Raw genomic sequence first — 18,665 nt, 5'->3', positions numbered from 1 at the left:
GGGGTTCCGGCCGGGTTCCGCCCGGCGGCCGATGCCCGGGGCGGAGCGGCGGGAGATGGCAGGGCCGGGCCTGAACGGGACGGCCCGGCCCGATCCGGCTTAACCGCACTTGGCTCGGCCCCGGGCCCGGCCTCCTGGGCCTGCGGGCAGGCGCGGGGAGGCGGCGGGTCCGGGGGGCGGGGGACGGCTTTGCGCGGCGCACGCGGCGCGGCGGTCACGGCGCGGGTGCAGGTAGGTCATGGCGGGCCCGGCCGGGCCCGCCGCCCGCGGCCGCCTTACGCCCAGAGCCGCCCGCCCGGCCCCGCGGCCCCGGCCCGGGGGAAACGCGGTGGCTGTGGCGATGTGCTGCGCCCTCCTCCCGCCCGCCCCGCCATGGCCGATCCGGTCCCACGCCTGCGCCACACCCCCTCCCCTCCGGCCCTCCCTGCCCGGCTTGGCCACTCTGCCCCCGCTCCCGCGCCTCGGCCCGGCTCTCGCATCCATTCCCTCGTCCTCTTCGCCCCTCTGAGTGGTTCCTTCCGCATTATGTCCATCTTTTTGTCTTCCTGTTTTTTTTAGATCCCACCAAAGCTCGGCCTGCCCTCCCCACGCTGCTGGACAGCCCGGCTGGTCGGTGAGCATCTGCTACCCCTCTGTAGGTCGGGCAGAGGGGAGCGTGGAGTCAGAGGGGCTTGCTCCAGGCAGAGTAGAGTCCAAACCCCCAAGAAGAAGCTTTAGAGTGTCTCCACATGCCCTTAAGTCACCAGATCCCCGAGTTATTGCCAGAGCCGGGCTGGGTTTTTCAGGAAGGCTCAGCACCCTCATAGCCCTGAGGTGTGCAGGCAGCTCTGAAGCCCCAGCAGAAGGCCAGGCTGGCCAGCCTTGCTTTGGGGCTGTAACTGTGTCAGCACAGCACTCCTAAGGCTCAGCAGTGCTCTTCCTTGGTGCCTAAATGGCAGCTGAACTCCTGTTGCTTTTTAGAACAGAAGGTGATAAAGGGTGCAATTTATTCAGAACACTGACCTCCAGCTCTGGGGTGGTCCAAGCAGCATATGGAGCAATTTCTGTTACTGTTTTCATAAAATATTTTAATGTACCCAACTCAAAACCAAATAAATTATTGTCACTACAAGCTGCATTCCTCCTCCTGGCCATTTTGACATTTATCCATCTATTATGGCTCAGAAATCCATCCAGGTCCCAGAACAGCGTTAAACTTCTAAGATTGATACTAAGATGGACAGAACATCTGCCAGCATTATTCCTGTCTGTGGGAACTGGGATTTGAATCTCCCCAAAACAGCACTTTGAGCAGCTCGGCCTTCTACAGCTGTGTTGATGGGAATGTTAAAGTCTCAAAGGATGATGCTGCAATCCTGTAGATTTAAGCTGTTGGGGTTTTTCTTGGTTGTGATGGGTTTTTTGATAGGTTATGAAGCAGGCAGTGTAAGAACTCGGGTTTAAAACTTGTTTAAAATAGAAGTAAGCTCTCTTCTCCTTCCACTCATGTCTTCCTTCAAGCTTTGTTTTTGCTTTCTAATCAAACCTGCAGCAATAAGACACTGTGTATGTTTTCAGGTGCACTGTCTGAGCGTGTGCTTGTGGAATCTCCAGTTTCTTTGGTGTGTTTGGGTGCTGCAGACACCTGTCCCACCCCAAACCCATTCCTGTCCTACCCCAGACCCCATTCCTGTCCCACCCCAAACCCAGCTGACGGTTTTGCCTGACCTCAGGATTTTCCATGTGGCACTACCTGGGCACCTCCACAGGCCAGACTGAGCCTTTCAGCTTTGCAGTTCTGGGGGAGCTTGGGGCAAATCAGTGGGGCAAAGGGTGACAGCACACATGAACCACTGCCCATTCTGCACAGTGTCCTCTGCATGAGACCTTGTTCTGTTGTCCTGGCTCTGTCTTTGCTGCCATCTCCACTCCCCGTGGACACAAACGTGCATGCTGTGCTTTGGTCCTGCTCCCTGTAGTTCAGCCAGACTGAACCAGGGCAGTATTTGGATAGGAGACCTTCAGGAGAGCTTACCTACAGTAGGAAACACAGTTCACTTACTGACATGTATTTTTCTATTACTGGAGCCAGTCTTGAGCCTTCTGGTTCTGGGGATGATGACCTGTAAAAATTCCAGCTTTGAATGGAATGAAAGCAAGTTCTTGGGCATTTCTGATCATGATGCAGTTTACTGCAGGGTATCCTGGCCGAATTCCACCTGGGGTGATTATGTTCAGCTGACTGAAAATGATCAGTGGCAATTGCTGCATTTCACTGTTGGGCAGAGTTCCACACAGGGGTTTAAATTTGTAATGTGGCTTAGGGTAAAGCAGAAAGGAAAAGAATTACCCTAATTAACCCTAATTCCTGAAGGCCTTGTGAGGCTTGTCAGATTGCAGTCGAATTCCTCTAAATGCCAGTGGTCCAGCTGGTGGGGCATTCCTTGGAATGCCTGTCCCTCATCACAGGATGGCAGCCAGAACAGTGGTGCTTTGTGTAGGGCACATACACATCCCCACACATCAAGCAAGGAAACAAACAGAATGGGTGAGAAAAAGAAGTAATAAAAGAACACTCAAAGTTTTCTTTGTGATGCTGCTGTTCAGGCTGACCCGTGGTTGGTGTTTTGTTCTCAAAAAGGCTGAGTGCTCCTCTGGCTCAAAAAGGTAGAAAAACACTGATGTAAGATGTGGAAGGCATCATGGAAGAGTGTTTTCTGTTATATATGCACCCTGAAGTATAACAATTTTTTTTTTTCTCTCCCTGACCTTCCCTCCTTTATTTTGTACCCAGATTTTCTTGCTCCTGTTTGAAATATGCCTTATAACTTTACAAGTTTTCAGAAGACCACTGTGTTTCACTGGGATAAGGAATATTACATCTGCTTCATAGCAGGAGGATGTTGTATGTGTTACAGCTTAACTTTGTTCTACTTTACACCTAGATAAAGGATGAAGACTGTCTGTACCATTTTGATTACCTCTTCTAGGGTTCAAAGAGAATCATTTCCCCTGACCTCCATTTGCTAATGGCTCAGCTTGATCTAACTGGCACACAAATAAACGTGCTGTTAAACAAAAGTTACAGTAGCAGGAACCACCTCAATGCCCCAAGCTCCTCTGCCCGTGTTGGTGGCTCTCTGTGACCAGCCAAAAGCCGAGTGACGCAGTCCTGAGCGCTGCTCCCGAGGAGTTTGGGTGTGAATGGACAGTGCTGCCTCCCTGAGAGATGAGACAAAGGACCCTGCACCCCGACAGCTCAGCGAGCTCCAAAGATGAGAGTCCTGCACACCGAGCTCTGTGCTCTGTCTCCAGAGTGATCTTCGTTCCTGTTGAGCTCACCTCACTGCTGCTCACCAGTTTTGCTTTTGGGATTTAGACCACCTCTTTTTTCCCCCCCGTTTTACACAAAGACTGTTAATAGGACTGTTAGTGGAATGAGCAAAGCCAATACTCACAGGTTTTAACTTTGTACCAATAGCACCTTTTGCCCCAGAATGCCTTACCAATGCCACCCGGCCCGCGTGTCCCACTGTACGACTTGGCCTGACGTTTCCGCTGGCTTAGGCACCACCTCAGCCTCCCGAGCTGACTTTTAGGGACATTTCCGCACGTAGCATCTCATCCGAGGAGTCAGACACCACCTGGCTGCCAGGTCCGGGAGCTCTCTCCGTGAATGTGCTCAGAGCTAAAGAGACCACGAGTGCAGCCCGCGGGCCGATGCCGTCCAGCTGAGCTGCGGGAGCGCCCGAGGGATGGCACAGGGAGGGGAGGCAGGCGCTCCTCCCGTGCGGCTCTGGGTGCGGCGCGTGGGGGTTTACTGCGATGAGCACCGCAAAACCTGGCTCGTGGCTGCGGAAGAGGCAAGTGTGCGCTTTGAGCTTCCCCGTGGTTGTAGCGTTGCTGTTTCAGGTGCCTCCGCCAGTAACTGCCTGCTCTGTTTGTTACTTTCCCCCAGGAGGAAGGTATGCTGAGGGCTCGGATCCAAAGAGTTCAGGTTCCCCTGGGTGAGGCGCTGCGACCCAGCCAGCTCCCCCCATCCCGGCTGCCTCACATGTGGCAGCTGTCCCAGGGTGAGCAGTACAGGGATAGTAACTCTCGCGTTTGGGAGATAGAGCACCATCTCATGGTAAGGATGGTGGCAACAATAGAACATAGTCATTCCTGTTTGTGAAGTCATTTGAGATCCTTGAGGGACGGCAAAGGACTGTTACTTTGTTGAAGTCCATTAGCTCAACCACAGTAACTGTAGTCGTATTGAACTTTTCCTTGTCACTTACAGCTTGATGGTGTTGAAGAACTGCTGCTTAAACTCGTGCCTGGGGATTAATCTGGTATGTGCAGACATTACCCCTGCTTTGTACTGTGCACTGTTTACTCCCAGTCTTTCTTTAATGTGAATTTTTGTCTTTCAGGAGCAGTGGCTCTAGGAAGATGCCATTGTCTGTTTTGTACAATAAAAGGTTCTCTCTCCACTGAAATGCAGCCACCTTTGAGGTGGAAGCAGTTAAACAACACACAGCAGCATCACACAAGAGTTTAGAACAGGCAGTGAAGAGGAGTATTGTGACGAAATGAAACGTCAGGGGGAGTTCTAGGTAGGCAGAATGTAATTGCCCCAAATGGAATTCGGCCAGGATGCTGCAAACAATGTCCTAGTGATTCTGGAAACTGCTGTGGGCTGGTGACTTGTCAGAATCTGGACAGGCAGCAGCTCCCAGCTCTGAGCAGAGGCTGAAATGTGGCTCAGAGGGTTCAGTCTCACCACCACTTTCAGTGACACTGGTGCTTTCCTTTGAGGTCTCCCATTCAAGTACTGGTACCACCAGCTTTTGCTTGGCTTTTGATCTTACACTGACACAGTTACAGGTGTCACAGCTGCAGAAAAATCAACTCGAGTGTCTGAAATCCTTTCCCGATGGATTCAAACAAGATGGAGTTGTCCTCCAATCTGGCTGAGGGGATTTTTGGACAGAGGGAGAGGATTTCCAAGAGACTTCCTCCTGAAACAAAATGAAAAGAGCCCTTCTTCTTGGCATTATGGCATATACACAACTGAGTTGTTTGGTTGATTGTTTTTTTAAATGCCTTCTCCAGCTGTGGTTCTATGACTTGCCACCAAATCCTTGGTTGTGTAAAGCTCACAGAGGTGGATTTCACATAAATACATATCTCAGTATAAGGTCTAGAGATAGAAAACTCTTAAAATTTAGTCAGCTCTGTTAATTTGAATATTTTCTGGAATCTTTGTAAATGCAAGTGGAAAAGGACACATTTTAACTAGAGGAAAGAAGAAGGCTTTTAAACTTAGCGACATGAAACTTCCTCTATTCATTGTCTCCATCATCATCTTTTAGCCAGACAGAGTTCTTGTGTATGTTGGCAGGCACCTGGAAGCAGCAGTAGGTGTTTTCTGAATGATGACAGTGCGGGAAATTGGGAGCTCCTAAAAGATGTGGCTGTAGGACAGTCTTTCCCCCACTCCCTGAAAAGAACCCTGATCTACAGTAACATTTTCTATCATTTTAGTTCCTGAACATGTCCCAGAAGGATCCCTGCCAGAAACAAGCCTGTGAAATACAGAAATGCTTGCAAGGTACTGAGTGTCTTTTTGTCTTTGGTGTCTTGATTTTTGGTGGAACTTAATTCTTTTAAATTAACCTTGTCCTTTCACCTTGAGAAGGAACAAAGCACATTAGCATCACCTGGTTGCAAAATGAACAAAATTATAATGTCTGATTTTAATAGAATTGCTTTGTGCTTAATTGTAAATAATGAGACCTCATTAGTATAAAGCAGATCATTAGTAACAGTAATGTGCTTGCAGTGTTCTTCATGCTGGCAGTGAGATCCCAGGTGTATTTTTGGGACTCAGCTGTGGGCAGGGAGAGCTAGACATTATAATAAGCTCTCTTACAGTGTGGTTAGTGAGGGAGTAGGTGGAATGTATGAGAAGACTGCAGAGCTGCTCCAGGGGTGTTTCAAGAATTCTGTCAGGAACAGGTTAGGTGATCTGTCCTCCAGGTGTGAGATGGTCTTCATGTCCCCAGCAATTGTCTAGAGACTACCTTTAATGTCCTCATGGTTTGGAGCATTCTCCCACGAAGGACTGCCTTCTCTCCCTGTATTACTGCACTTAAAAGCTGATGGTTGACCCTGTTTTGGTCCCATCTGTGGCAATGTTCTTTTTATAACATTTGTGGAAGTTGTTCCAAGTGTTTTGTCTGTGTAGGTTTGTGTACAGTGTTGATCTGAGTGGTTAAGTGTTGGCAGAGAAGCTCTTTGCTGCATGTTCACGTCACTGTCACTGCTGCTGTTGATGTACTGTGCTGTGGAGCTGTCTGATGTGCACAGATGAAGCAGCTGAGTTGACAGAGAGCAAAGCAATTTTCCCCTGTAAAAATTAAAGTACAGAGCCTTAACTGCACAGCCACTGTACCCAATGTGTGAGATGGAGGGTGGGAGCTGGGCCTTTGGGAGATGCTGACTTCTCAAAAGTCATTGTTCCAAAGATCTTGTTGCTCCTCTGTGAGACTGAATGCCTGCTGTAAATCTCTTTTGTGTTTTCCTATCTGTGTGTGACTTTCAGCAATGCATCCTTGACAGATGATGGTGTGCCTGTACATAGGTACAGTTTTAGAAAGCTGCAAAGGCAGAGGGACAGTTAGGAGAGCCTTGGAGCACTCATCAACTGCAGGTTATGGCAGAGAGAGATCAGCTCTCCTCTCCAAGGGCCTGCCGTTCCTCCTGGGCTGCCAGCTTGCAGAAATCACCACAGCCTTTTTCTCAGGGGTGATCTCTGTGTTTGTATTACAGCTCACTCACCAACCCAGTCAGGGAATTCATAGCCCAGTGATCACAGCAGTCTGGTTTGCTCATTAACCAGAAGGTGTTCACTGCTGCTTTCTGGGCTCTCCATGGCTGCTGTGTGTGCTGTGTGTCTCACATTATGCTGCTGTTGCTTCTTTTAATCTTTTAAAAGTCAGAGTGCAGCTGTGTAGTGGTTGCAGAGCTCACCCAGGGCAGAGCAGGTGGCTGTGCATGCCCTGTGTTTCTGGGCAGACAGGCAGGTGGTTCTTAACTCAAACCAGACTCAGTCTCTTCCTGCAGGACTCCTCTCTGAGTCACAGAGAGCCATAGCCTTAGATAGCTGCAACTAAAGAGAGGTTTTTGTGAGCAACAAAATGATGGAATGCTGAAGAGCTGGGCTAGGTGTGCTCCCTCAGGTAACAAAGCCTGTTCCTCTCTGCAGACCTGGTGTCTCCTTCTTATTTTCCAGCAAACAACTACATGGAGTCCAAGTGTGAAGCTGCCCTTCAGGAGATGCGGAAATGCTGCGCTCGGTTCGCCAAGGGCAGGTCCGTCTGTTGTTCAGGGTTTGAGAGAGAAGAAAGGGAGAGAGAAAATGCTAAGTTGACTTCAAAAGGAATTTCCCCACCACCTCAGTAACATAATGAATGGACTCACTTGAAGAGCTCGTGTGTGTTTTTTCAAGCCTTCTTTAGACTTTCAGAAAAGCCAGATTGCTCCTGGAACACACCGTTCAGCACACCAAAAAGCATTACACAGTACCAACATATGGCCTGGTTAACAAACTTTATTTTCTGTACGAAAACATAATCTATGTTGCCTCTGCATCACACCTGTGAAATGTCAACTTGATGTTTTTAGGATGCTTACCTTACTCTAATCCATCCTTGCTCTAAAAATGGAGAGTTGGAACCGAGTTATTCTGGCTTCTGGAGCGAGAGGTACAGGAAATGAGCTCAGAAGAGTGAGTTTAAACATGAAACAAACCCATCTTGATACAACAAAGGTATTGCTGCCACCGTGCAGTAGTTCCAGACAACGTTTGCCTGTCCAGTGGTTCAAGCTCAAGAATGGGAATCAGGTCTGATGATTGTTCCTAAGTCTTGTATAGATCATGAGTGACTACAAGTCACTTTGCCTAAGTGCCTCACTTTTCCACTGGACAGAGTTGTTTATTTTATATTTGAATTGCCTACACGCTGCTATTTGCATGATAAAAATGTTACAGGAATATAATTTCAGGGATTGCTACAGGGATAGGATATTTTTTTAAAAAAGCAATAGTCATTTGAAAGATTTGACTGTTGATAACAAAATTTATAAATTTATGTCTAATTGAACACCTTTAAGCAATATGCTTTGAATCCAAGTCTAGTTAAAACTGCTGATACCCAAAGGCCTGTCACAGAGCCCTGGGCTAGATCCAAGAACTTAGGTGCTGCTTACAGAACAAGCAGTTGTAGGCAGTTATTTTCCACACAACATTCCAGACTCACTCCCAAACCGGCTGTGTCTGGGCCCCAGGAGAGATGGCTTTCCAGAAGCTCTCGGCCATGCAGCAGAATTTCCTGTGCCCTGTAGGAAGAGCTCATAGACAGGTTCCTGCACCACCCTTCAGAGCTGCCTGTCTTGCTGTCCCCTGTAGCAGGAGTCCAGGCACCCAAATATCAGGCTCCCAACCCACTGGCCCTAACTCTGTATTAGATCTAGCCGTAAAGGACTTTTGTGCTGTGATCAAGTACCACTTACTTATGAAATAGAGCTTCTATAAACCACTGAGGTCTAGGCACAATAGTTGTGTGTACTGAAGCCTAGAAGAGCAAACCATCTGTATTCACTGCTCTGAAATACCATGGTACAAAATAAACGACTGGAACAAACTGTGGTCTCTGCTTGTTTGTTGAGCTGCAAGCTGGGCGGCTTGGCTGCCATTCACAGCCCAGAGCCATGTGAGATCATGTTTAAATAGAAGCTGCTTGATATTTTTGTAACTGGGGCTGAAGATCAGAATAATTTTGGGCTTGTCTTCCCCTCCCACTGCCATCCCCCCCAAGAAAAAACCTTTAAGACAAAGCAGGAGGTTTAGTGTCCCTGAAAAGCAGGGAAATGTGATGACAATGTTGTGGACCACCTCAAACAAGTAGCTAATTTTTCTCTTTTGCCCTATCTGAGCAAGAACAGTGGAAAGAAAGTCACTAATAGATAAATAGATAAAATATATGTATTTAGATATATCTAAATAAATAGATAAAATATATATATTTAGACTTCTGTTGCACCTATAAAAAAGAAATAGCCTTGTCTTCATGCCCATTTGAAGTTGAGTGGAATAAATTTGCTCAGCAGAGGCAACCCAGGCTGGCTACAGACCCACCTCGTGCCCTAGCAGCATCCCACTTCTTGGGAATATGTGTGATTGGTGCCAGGATGATCATGGAGAGGGATTTAATAAGGTAGCCCAGATTACCTGCATGGATGAGGGGAGGCTGGTGCCTTCAAAGACTCGTTTATGTTGGAAAAGACCTTTAAGATCGAGTCCAACCATTCCCCCAGCACTGCCAAGCTGACCACTAAGCCGTGTCCCCAGGTGCTACCTGCCACACTCCTGCTGCTGCTCTGGCTGTGGGTGCTCCCCTCAGCCAGTGAGACAGGGACATGCTGGTTCCCAGGAAGCCAACAGACCTCACACAGAGAAGCATTTAGAGCAAAACTGTTTAATAAAATATCACTTCAACAAGCATTTACATACAATATATAAAACCACTTTAAAAGCCTAATGTGTTTGAAATCTCAGAGTGTAACAGATGTCAGAAGTTGTTGAAACAACACTAAAAAGGAGCAGGAGTGGGGAGGGGAAGGGACACCTCATCTTGGCACCTCCAGCAATGAAAATGCATCCCCACAGAGACTGATCCAGCATCAAAGCTTCCAGTGTTGCCCCACAGCATCAAACAGTGCCAGCCACGAGCCAAACACCAGCGCAGCAGAAAGAACTGCCACATCCTGATGTGCTTGTCCATTCCCTGCCTACATTCACATCAAACTCAGCATAAATCTGTTAATTGTTTCCCCTTTCAGCAGCATTTTAGCTCCCTCTCTGGGACATTTCTCTCTGTAGCAAACTGGGACTTGAGCAGAACTTGCCCCACCTAGGGCTGGGCAGTAGTGACTTACTTGAACCTGAAAAACATCCCTAAGGTCTGTTAATGATTTGATTTGAGCTTTGTCGTTGAAGACAGCTTTGTGGAGATCAGTGCATCTCAGAAGTTGTGCTCTGCAGCCCACCCAGCCAAAGAGCAGCAAAGCTGTTGTCCTACAGGAACAAGAGATACCTTGCAAGACCAATGTATCTATTTATGCACGTTCACATCTGCAGATCCTACAGAAAAACAAACCAAATCCCAAGAACCCCACCACCGTCTGTAACTCCACTGCTAAACACCAATTTAGAAGACCCCTTTGATGCATCCCATCACTCCTGCAGTCCAGGATGGCCTTTAGGAAGGCCACTGTTAAAGGATGTGAGCCCTGCTACTCCTTCATTCTCCTTGGCCATGTATGGCAGGACAGGAGCAAAGACAGCAACTTCTACCTCCTGGTTACCTGCAGCCTCTTTTCAGATCCTGAAGGTGAGGAAAACCTCAGCTAAACCAATGTGGTACTATATGGACACTTCAATCAGCAGAGCTGAAACCAAATTACCAACTGCAAGTGCTCATTCCAAGCCCTCTAGTGGAAGAGCCCACCATTTAATCTCTGCCAGCAGCTCTCAGGGGAAGATTCCCTTTCCAGTCACACCGAGAGCAGATCACAAAGCCTTTGCACAGCACTGGAAACGGGGTGCAGCTGCTGAGCCAGGTGCTGCAAACCACCCACCCATGAGTGTCACTGTTCCCTACCATGTTTCCCATTGAAAGATGAGCTGACTTTCACATAAAATCCGATATTCTGGGCAAGAACTCCTACCTACACCTGCTGGAGGACACCACCACGTTGTCAGACAAGTCTCTGCTTGCAGAATACCTGGGGGATGATTGTACTGCACACAACTGCACTGAGTCAGACTGTCCAAAAAGAGCTGAGCTCCACATCTGGGTTGCCTCATCTCCTGCTGCAGCTGAAGGAATTAAGCAAACAGCTTTTCTTGTGGAAATGGCAAACACAAAGAAGGAAGGAACATAACTGAGGCAGAAATATGCAAATGAACTGCTCTCACAAGAGCACAGTCTGGTTTTCACTAAAGTTTTGTCATTTCAGTTGCTTGCAGAGACCAGGGAGAAGGAATTTGTGCTCTTCAGAGGCAAGTAAAGGACTGCACTCCAGATTTCACATCATCCCCCTTTCTCCAGTACAGCTGGCAACAGGGACCTGGACCAGTCCAGTGTGCCCTGAGCAGGGAAGTATTTCCTGTCTACAAACCTGTCCTACATGGTTACAGCTCAAGGAGCATCACCAATGCCAAAGTGACCAGAGAAGGTTGTGGTAGATATGGAAACCCCAGTCAGAGGCCAGAGTGATTTACAGTAAGTGGCACAACTGAAATGCCCCCATCTGACACAGCCAGGCTGGGCCTGCTGGAAGCAGGAGAGAGCCTCAAAGGCTGAGCAGTCAGCTGGTTCTACAGAACAGAACTTGGTGACTTTCATGATGAGGAAAGGGCCTGGAGAGTCAGCCTCAGTGCTCAGTTTCCATCAGCAGTGCCAGTGCTGCAGTTCCAGTATGGGGAAGGACACCAGCAGAGACAAAGCCAAATGGCCATCTGAACGCAGTGAAACAGCAGGGAGAGGGCAGGAAAATCCACATTCCCCTGTCCTGGACACAGCTCAGGCAGCTTTGACACTTCTGCATCCACCCCAGGATTGTCAACCACATTTTGGATTGCACACACCACCTCTGTGCAGAGTGAAGCAGAGGTGCTCCAGGTACCAGGGCAGGAATACTGAAAGCTGAATTGTGAAGACCTGACACATATAGAGTGGTGATGAGTTTGACACATATACTGGCAGACAAAGGTACATATAGCAGTCCTGAGCACCTGCAAGAAGCACATTTAAGAGGTTTCTCTGCCACTACATTTTTATGAAGTTGAAACTCATCAGAAAATTTGAGTCTGGGTGTATTTGGTGGGAAATCATGATACACTGGGAGTTGTAAGCTTCCAGACCAACCCCAGCACACTAACAGCCCAGACAGAAGAAAAAGGTGGAAATCAGAAGCAGCGTTGTAAGAAATAAGGGCTGGAACCTGTGAGCAGATGGGACTGAGTCTGTTGGCAACATCCTTTGACTTCTAAGTGAGAGATAACAGCAGTAGAGGAGGGGAGGGGAGGCTGGGCACGAGAGGAGAGTGCAGCTTCTAGGATGCCATTCCAAACATGAATCCTCCAGCAAACCCTCCAGTCAAGATAGCGTTCTTCTTCAGAAATATGACCACCTAAGCAGGGGTGAGAAGAGACAACAGTGATCAACAATTATCAGGCCACCCACTGACCCTCCTGCTAAGAAGAAATGCCTCAGGCTGTTCTTGAGGCAAGTGATGCTCACAGAGATGCCACTGCTCAGATTTGGGAAAACTTCCTACCTAACGACCTCCACTCCCTAACTGCACCAGCACACAGCCAGATCTGCACCCTGCTCAGCCATGAGCAGCCAGCTCCTCCAGGAAAATGCTGTGAGAAATGATGTCTTCCTAAACTCTAGGCAGGCAACACCCACAACTTTTGCCATCTCTCCCAGTCATGCAAGAATTCCCTCCTTGTATTTGTATAACTGAACATCCATAACAGCTCAAGAGGCAATCCCATTTTCTGCTGTCCCTCCAGCACATGCCTTGGGAGAGCTGTCTCACCTCATCCACTCTGCTTTTCACTTCTGGAGGCATTTTATCCCCACTGGTGTGAAATTTCAGCTGCTGCTTGGCTTTGTTCATGTCCCGTTGTATTAGGTTCCAGTCCACCTTGATGTATCCCGTGTGGTTTGCAATCTAGAGTTTTGAGGATTAGAAAAAAGTTCCTGAAGTCCTGCATGACCACAGCTAAACAGACCCCTTGCTCACCCACCTTCCCTGACCACAGCTACCTCCCACTCAAGGGGGGGCACACTGGCTTAAAAATTGGACAGAATACCACCCCTGGAGCTGTGTCAAATGTTCTGCAATGTTTGTCTCCCACAGTAATCCTCCAACTGCTGGGCACACACTGCAGCCTAGCCTGCTTCAGGCTCTCTTCCCCAGTGTAAACCTGGTATCACCTCCCCCTCACAACTGCCATGGATATTGTTGGGACTCCCTGCAGTTCTCCTGCTGCTGTGGGTGGACACAGCTATTAATAGCCCATTCCTCTCAAACTATTTCATCTGCTCAGAGTGATTCAGCTGTGGAACTCCCTCTGCCCAGAGCAAGCTTTTGACTTTCAGCAGAACAAGCAGAACCAGGAGAGTGAGGGAGAATGAGTCACACACAAGACCTGTCTGCCTGAGGAGCAAACAGGTGAGAACTGAACAAGGCCTGAGAGCTGCTCTACCTGCTCCAGGATGCACCAGATGCATGAACACATCCCAGTAGCTTCCCTCAATGCCAGGGCTCTTGGAAACCAGCAGAAGTGGTAGAGGATAGAGAGAGATCTCCTTTCTCTCCTCTTCCCCAGTGCTTTGCAGTGAGCCCCATCTGTGCTGGCTAGACTCCTGGGGAAGCCAGGTTGGCAGGAAGCATGTCACAGATATGGGTAGATCCTTCTTGACATGCAGGGCTGTTCCTCCAGGGACACTATGTCCACAGGCAGACAGCTGAAGGCTGTCTCGTGCCCCACTCAGGTGCCCCTGCAGTAACAGCTCTCCTGTGCCTTTGGCCTGGCCTTTGCTAGCAGATCCTCAGTGGATGTGCACTGGCAATCCTGCACTGGTTTATGCACACTGAGCCTGCTTTGTTGTTGCATCCATGTGCCCTGGAGAACACACCTTTGACATTCACAGCCACACAAAGCCCCTGGCAGAGGGGGGTCTGACCCCACATGCCCCAACAGGCACTGGTTCCTAGAGACCTTTGTCCCCTGCAGCACAGTTCTCAGAAAGCCTGGGCTGCTGTTCATACACACCTGAAGTAGGAAAAAGCCTCCTCCCACTGCTGTCGCTGCCAGCTTTCCAACTTTCTGGAAGATGAATCCAGTACACCTACAAATCAACCAGCATTCAGTCAGGAGAATAAAACACCACACACACACTACTCACTATGCTCCCCACAGGCAAGGCTGCCTTTGGCAGCAGTTACCCAACTGGAGACAGCCTGACAAACTGCAGAAGAAACCCATGTGCAACCAGAGAGAAGAATTTGCACCCAGACAAAATTGAGGCTTTATAGCTTTTCACTTTGTGCTGTCACATTCCAGCCATTTTTCATTTGGCTCTTATCTCTTCAACCTCATTCTTCTCCCAAAAGAGTAACCAGAAACCTGTGATTTCACCAAAATCAACAAGTGATTTCACATTTTGATGTTGGTTTTTTTTTAACTGGTATCATCTCTGAGGAGAAATTAGGGAGCACATGTGCTGCTCCATGATAGAGCATGGGGAGCAAATCACAAGCCTCTTTCGTACTTATTTGTAAAGTAAGCAGCAAACAACTACTTACTTTACCTTTTCATTTCTCAGAAGAGAAAAATGATGGAACGAGCACACAGCAGTGATCTAAGGCTGGTCTCCAAAAGGGGTACCTGCTTTCAACATGAAAAACATTCCTGCAGCCAGCACCACCCCATTGCTCAGTCATGCAGCCACAGGCTGGTGTGCTGTGCCACCCAAACGACACTTCCCTTGGAACACAGTTTTCTTATGAGCATTGCAAACAACACAGCAACCTGCCTTTACCCATTTCTGAATACACTTAGTGAAGATACAAGAGAGAGGTGGCCAGGTCACACCTCTGTGAGAAGACAAAGCTCTGTCATACACTGTTAAATAATTACCCCATTGCCAGCTGAAGATGAGGGTCATGGTAAGAAGCAAAGCAGTGATTACACAAAATTTTCAACTCAAACGATGCTGTGGGAATGAAGTTACAAATAGAGCCACACTCAGTCCCAGCTACAAATGACAGGGAACCCTGGGAACTGTGAGCCCAGGAGGTTTTTAATGCAGATGCCTGAAGCACATCCACCTCCAGTGGAGAAGGCATCCCTGTTTCAAGGGGTTCAAATCTGTCTGTCCTAATTCAACAGCAACACTTTTTGCCAGAACTTAAAAATAATTACAGACTGGTGCGATTTTTTCCCCTTCGCAACAGTCTCAGTTCTTTAAGTTACAGACAGCATTTAAGACGTCCCAGAGCTCAGCAGACCATGCCAGGGGACAGCAGGCTGAGCACCTGCCTCCTCTGAATGACTGCCACACGATCACCCAGCACCTGTCAGTGTGACCCCAGAGACCCAGCCAGCGCCTGCCTGAGCTCCGGCCCATCTTACCATCCCGTGACCCCTCCGATCACCAGCTGCGTGGCCACATTGTACTTCTCAGCGCTCGACCCCGAGCTGGGGGCGAACATCTTGCGCCACCATGGCCGGTTCTTGGTGTACTCCGCCAGGTCCAGCACGTTGAATGTGTCGTCCTTCGCACCTGCAGGCACCTGGAGAGGCTCAGTGCTGGGACTACGGTACCACAGCCCCCTGCCGCTGCCCGGTGCCTGCCCAGGGGCACAGGAGCCCTGCCCAGACACAGCTCACGGGGACTGGCACTCCCCCAGGCCTCCGGCAATCCCCACGTCCCTCAGCCCCCTCCCAGGGCCTCCGGGACCTCGTGCCCGGGACCGCTCACTCCCTCGGGGACGCCCCTCGCAGAGCGGCCGGGGCTGGCGGCCCGTGCCCGGAGCCGCCTCCTCCGGCCCTCAAGCGGGAGCAGGCCCCGGCAGACGCCGCCGCCGCGCCCTGCAGCGAGGAGGCCGAGCTGGGGGAGCCGGGGACCCGCTGCCAGGGGGAGAGGGGTGGGGGGACCCGCGCCCCGAGCCACCCCCGGCCAGCCCAGCCCGGCCCGGCCCGGCCCACCTCCGCCCGGCACCGCCATGACGCCGCTGCGCTCCGCGCAGGCGCGGGCACGGATCCACGGCGCGCGTCACCGGCAGGGTCCGGGGAGAGACCGGGGGAGAGGGACCGAGAGAGGGGGGCGGGACAGGGGCGGGCACGGGGGCAGGCACGGGGAGAGGGACGGGCACGGGTAGGTCGGAAGAGAGGCGCGGGAAGGAAGAAAGAGGGGCCCGAGGGGAAAGGAGCGTAAAGGAAGGAACGGGAGCCCGCGTGGGGGCAGCGCGGCCGGGCCTCGGCGGTGCCCCGGTGATGCCCTCGGCGGTGCCCCGGTAATGCCCTCGGCGGTGCCTTCGGTGCTCCCCCCTGCAAGGTGCCCGGTGCTGCAGCAGCGCCGCCGCTCCGGAGCGGCTCCTCGGCGCCCCTGGGCCCCGGTGTCCCTGGGGTCGTTGGTGCTCCCGCCCGAGCGGGTCGGCTGTGCGGTAGCAGCGCTGCTCCAGCGGCATGCAGGGCGGGACAAAGCGGTTCCTAAAGCCCACCGTGGTTTGCTGCCTCTGAGATGGGAGCTCTTGTTTGGCTGGGAGCTGTCACAGCGCAGGAACAGCGCGTTTTGCCATTCGCTGGAAGGACCCCAAGCCCTCCAGCATCCTGGGCACTGAGCAGCCGGGCACACGAGCTCAGGTGTGCCGGGAGCAGCACGGGGGTCCTGCTGCAGTGCAGTCAGCCAGCACACCCAGGCCTGCTGTGCCTCTGGCCCAGAGCTGATTTGGGCAGCTTGGACATGCTGCCTGGTAGGAACATATCTTACTGTTTCCCCTGAAGTAATGACACCTCTGATTTCTCAGCCATTACTCACTCGAGCTCCTGCAGCGCAAATGCTACTTACTTCCCAGCTGGGGAAGTTGCCCAGGATGTAGCAAAGATGGAAATAAAAAAAAAAAAAAACATGGAGAGATTGTGACAGAGGAGACTTGACTCTCATTTGGGGTTAATGGAAAGCAGTGTGTGAGTGGAAGCAGGAGTGTAGGCGGCGTGGGGACGTGTAGGGGAACAAACACTCTTCTAGGAACTAAACACTTCTAGGAACTAACAGCAGCACTCATCTGCCCTGGTGAGGCCATCCTGCTAGTAAACATCCCAGCACCTCGTTCCCCCTTGCACGTAGGTCGGACGTTTTGGGACCTTCAGGAATGTCCCACGTGTTTCCAGGAATGTCCCACGTGTTTCCTGCACTGCGGTGAGGAGGGGAAACTGGCGGGAGCAGTGTGTGCATTCAGACTGAAGTGACAGGACAGCACTTCCCTGGGCACGGGAGGAAAAGATGTGGCTGGGGAAGGGATGGCTGGAGGCAAGTTGACCCCTAGAAATCCAATCTGAACACCATTGTCAGGTGGCACTGGGGTCTCCTGCATGTCTGGTACATGACAGGCTTCTTTCCCTGTGCAGCACATGTCCTTGCTTTTGTCTCCCCTGCCCTGAGCAAAGGGATGCCCTCATGCCCTGGGGCCAGGTGGGTCTCCTTTGGTACCTCCAGCTGTGGGCTCTGCTGCAGATGATCCCAGGGGCATCTGATGGCCTGGGCATCTGCAGCATGGCTTCATCTTTCCTAGCAAACCTGCACCTTCATCTAGTGCAGGTGCTCAGCTTCCTCCAGCAGGATGACAAGGTGGAGGTGGTTCAGGGCTGGGGGCTCCTGTGTGGTGGGGTCAGGCACAGCCTGGTGTGGTGGGTGCAAGGACAGAACCCAGCCCCTGCAGCCCACAGCCACTGCAGCTTTCTGCCAGGTGCCCTCCTGCTGTTCAGCTTTGGAAGCACAGGCATGAAACACCATTCCCCATCTCAAAGGATTTCTCTCCCTCCTGGCACCCCCACAACCTTCCAGCCTCCATGGCCAGGCTGAGCCCACCAGCCCATGGGAGCTTCCAGAGAGTGTTTCTGCTGCCTGACTCATTGTTGAGAGCCACCTCTGACGTGAGGTACAAGAGAGAAAGCAGAAATGCTCCACTGACCCACTTACTGCAGGGAAAGCCAGCAGAGGAAAGCAGGCTTAGTTTTGGGACCTCCTCCATGGCAGTATTTCTACTCTGATGCTAGGGTAGGTCCATCAGGGATGGATTTTCTGGATACTCAGGGGTGCTGATGGCATCAGCCCTGCTGCACTGCTGTTCCCTGGGGGTCCCTGTGCCTGTGGGTTTGCCCATCCAAGAACTGCACTGGGCTGCAGCCCCTCTTTGCTCCATCTCTGCTGGGGTGCAGTAATTTGGAAGTGCTGATATGAGGGGCCGTCCTGGTCCTCCAGACAGCTCTGTGCCATGTGGCACAGCTGTTTTCCTGGTGCCAGGAAGGGTGAGTGCCCTGTGCTTGGCTGCTGCTTCTGAGCTACTCAGTGTTCCTGAGAAGCTGTCACGAATCACTTGTTCTCTCTCACACAAACACACAAAAAATTTCCAGAAGAGATTAGACATGGTTCAAATGATTCTGACTAATTTTTATCTGCTCCAGTCTGTTATTGTTCTGAGAAGTACACATTTCAGGGAAACGTGCATTTCTGTGTGCGTGTGGGTCCTTGGCTCTGGCAAAATATGTTCTCTGGGAGTCTCCATGGCAGGAGCCTGTCGTGGCCTTTCCATCACCTTTGCACAGGAGGACAGTGTCCTTGGGGAGGGCACATGGGCTCCAGGCAGGACTGGAATGCCAATGCCTCTCTGCAGCTTTCTCAAAGGCACAGCTGCTGCCTGGCCCAGCCGTGGGTGACACTGACAGTTTGCAGAGGCTCCCACATGGGTTTGCAGAGCCCCTGGAGGCTGCACAGCTGTTAATGGCACCCACTGGCTGGGACCATGCTTGCTCTTGCTGGAGCATGTGGGGTCCA

General features: G+C 50.9%; 3 protein-coding genes across 5 annotated transcripts; 2 read left to right on the top strand and 1 right to left on the bottom strand.

Moving 5' to 3' along the window:
* Positions 1–152: 152 nt before the first annotated feature.
* MTCP1 (mature T cell proliferation 1) lies at positions 153–7,404 on the top strand. 2 transcript variants are annotated; one of them, XR_009488275.1, is made up of 7 exons: positions 153–231; positions 559–613; positions 2,774–3,842; positions 3,938–4,108; positions 4,262–4,313; positions 5,509–5,575; positions 7,259–7,404. XR_009488275.1 is itself a non-coding variant. In XM_059859371.1 (6 exons), exons 3-5 carry the CDS (start codon positions 3,735–3,737, stop codon positions 4,307–4,309), a joined length of 327 nt encoding a protein of 108 aa, XP_059715354.1. In that variant the 5' UTR covers positions 153–231; positions 559–613; positions 2,774–3,734; the 3' UTR covers positions 4,310–4,313; positions 4,395–4,535. The 2 variants fall into 2 exon arrangements, 1 of the variants encoding a protein (XP_059715354.1); XM_059859371.1 differs by lacking the exons at positions 5,509–5,575; positions 7,259–7,404 and adding an exon at positions 4,395–4,535.
* Positions 565–8,669, top strand: CMC4 (C-X9-C motif containing 4). 2 transcript variants are annotated; one of them, XM_059859372.1, is made up of 3 exons: positions 565–613; positions 5,509–5,575; positions 7,259–8,669. In XM_059859372.1, exons 2-3 carry the CDS (start codon positions 5,518–5,520, stop codon positions 7,426–7,428), a joined length of 228 nt encoding a protein of 75 aa, XP_059715355.1. In that variant the 5' UTR covers positions 565–613; positions 5,509–5,517; the 3' UTR covers positions 7,429–8,669. The 2 variants fall into 2 exon arrangements, with proteins under 2 accessions (XP_059715355.1, XP_059715356.1); XM_059859373.1 differs by lacking the exon at positions 565–613 and adding an exon at positions 4,504–4,577.
* An 818-nt stretch (positions 8,670–9,487) lies between these two features.
* FUNDC2 (FUN14 domain containing 2) lies at positions 9,488–15,931 on the bottom strand. The gene is made up of 5 exons (XM_059859370.1): positions 15,818–15,931; positions 15,242–15,392; positions 13,880–13,955; positions 12,637–12,771; positions 9,488–12,222 (listed from the first exon to the last, which is right to left on the bottom strand). The coding sequence occupies exons 1-5, from the start codon at positions 15,834–15,836 to the stop codon at positions 12,145–12,147; spliced, it is 459 nt and encodes a 152-aa protein (XP_059715353.1). The 5' UTR covers positions 15,837–15,931; the 3' UTR covers positions 9,488–12,144.
* Positions 15,932–18,665: the final 2,734 nt, after the last annotated feature.

The sequence above is a fragment of the Haemorhous mexicanus genome, chromosome 14, assembly GCF_027477595.1.
Source record: "Haemorhous mexicanus isolate bHaeMex1 chromosome 14, bHaeMex1.pri, whole genome shotgun sequence".
Lineage (NCBI taxonomy): Eukaryota > Metazoa > Chordata > Aves > Passeriformes > Fringillidae > Haemorhous > Haemorhous mexicanus.
The sequence above is the reverse complement of the archived record's forward strand: the minus strand, read 5'-3'. Positions and strand labels throughout refer to the sequence as shown.

What these genes read in the sequence shown, in the direction of transcription:
- MTCP1 (XM_059859371.1), top strand. Translation starts at nt 3,735, where the DNA reads ATGGCACAGGGAGGGGAGGCAGGCGCTCCTCCCGTGCGGCTCTGGGTG. An exon ending in GGCTCGTGGCTGCGGAAGAG is followed by an intron (nt 3,843 to 3,937) that starts GCAAGTGTGCGC and finishes ACTTTCCCCCAG; the next exon opens with GAGGAAGGTATGCTGAGGGC. An exon ending in AGATAGAGCACCATCTCATG is followed by an intron (nt 4,109 to 4,261) that starts GTAAGGATGGTG and finishes TGTCACTTACAG; the next exon opens with CTTGATGGTGTTGAAGAACT.
- FUNDC2 (XM_059859370.1), bottom strand. An exon ending in GAGGCTTTTTCCTACTTCAG is followed by an intron (nt 12,772 to 13,879) that starts GTGTGTATGAAC and finishes TCAAAACTCTAG; the next exon opens with ATTGCAAACCACACGGGATA. An exon ending in TGAAAAGCAGAGTGGATGAG is followed by an intron (nt 12,223 to 12,636) that starts GTGAGACAGCTC and finishes ACCCCTGCTTAG; the next exon opens with GTGGTCATATTTCTGAAGAA.
- CMC4 (XM_059859372.1), top strand. Translation starts at nt 5,518, where the DNA reads ATGTCCCAGAAGGATCCCTGCCAGAAACAAGCCTGTGAAATACAGAAA. An exon ending in AATACAGAAATGCTTGCAAG is followed by an intron (nt 5,576 to 7,258) that starts GTACTGAGTGTC and finishes CTTATTTTCCAG; the next exon opens with CAAACAACTACATGGAGTCC.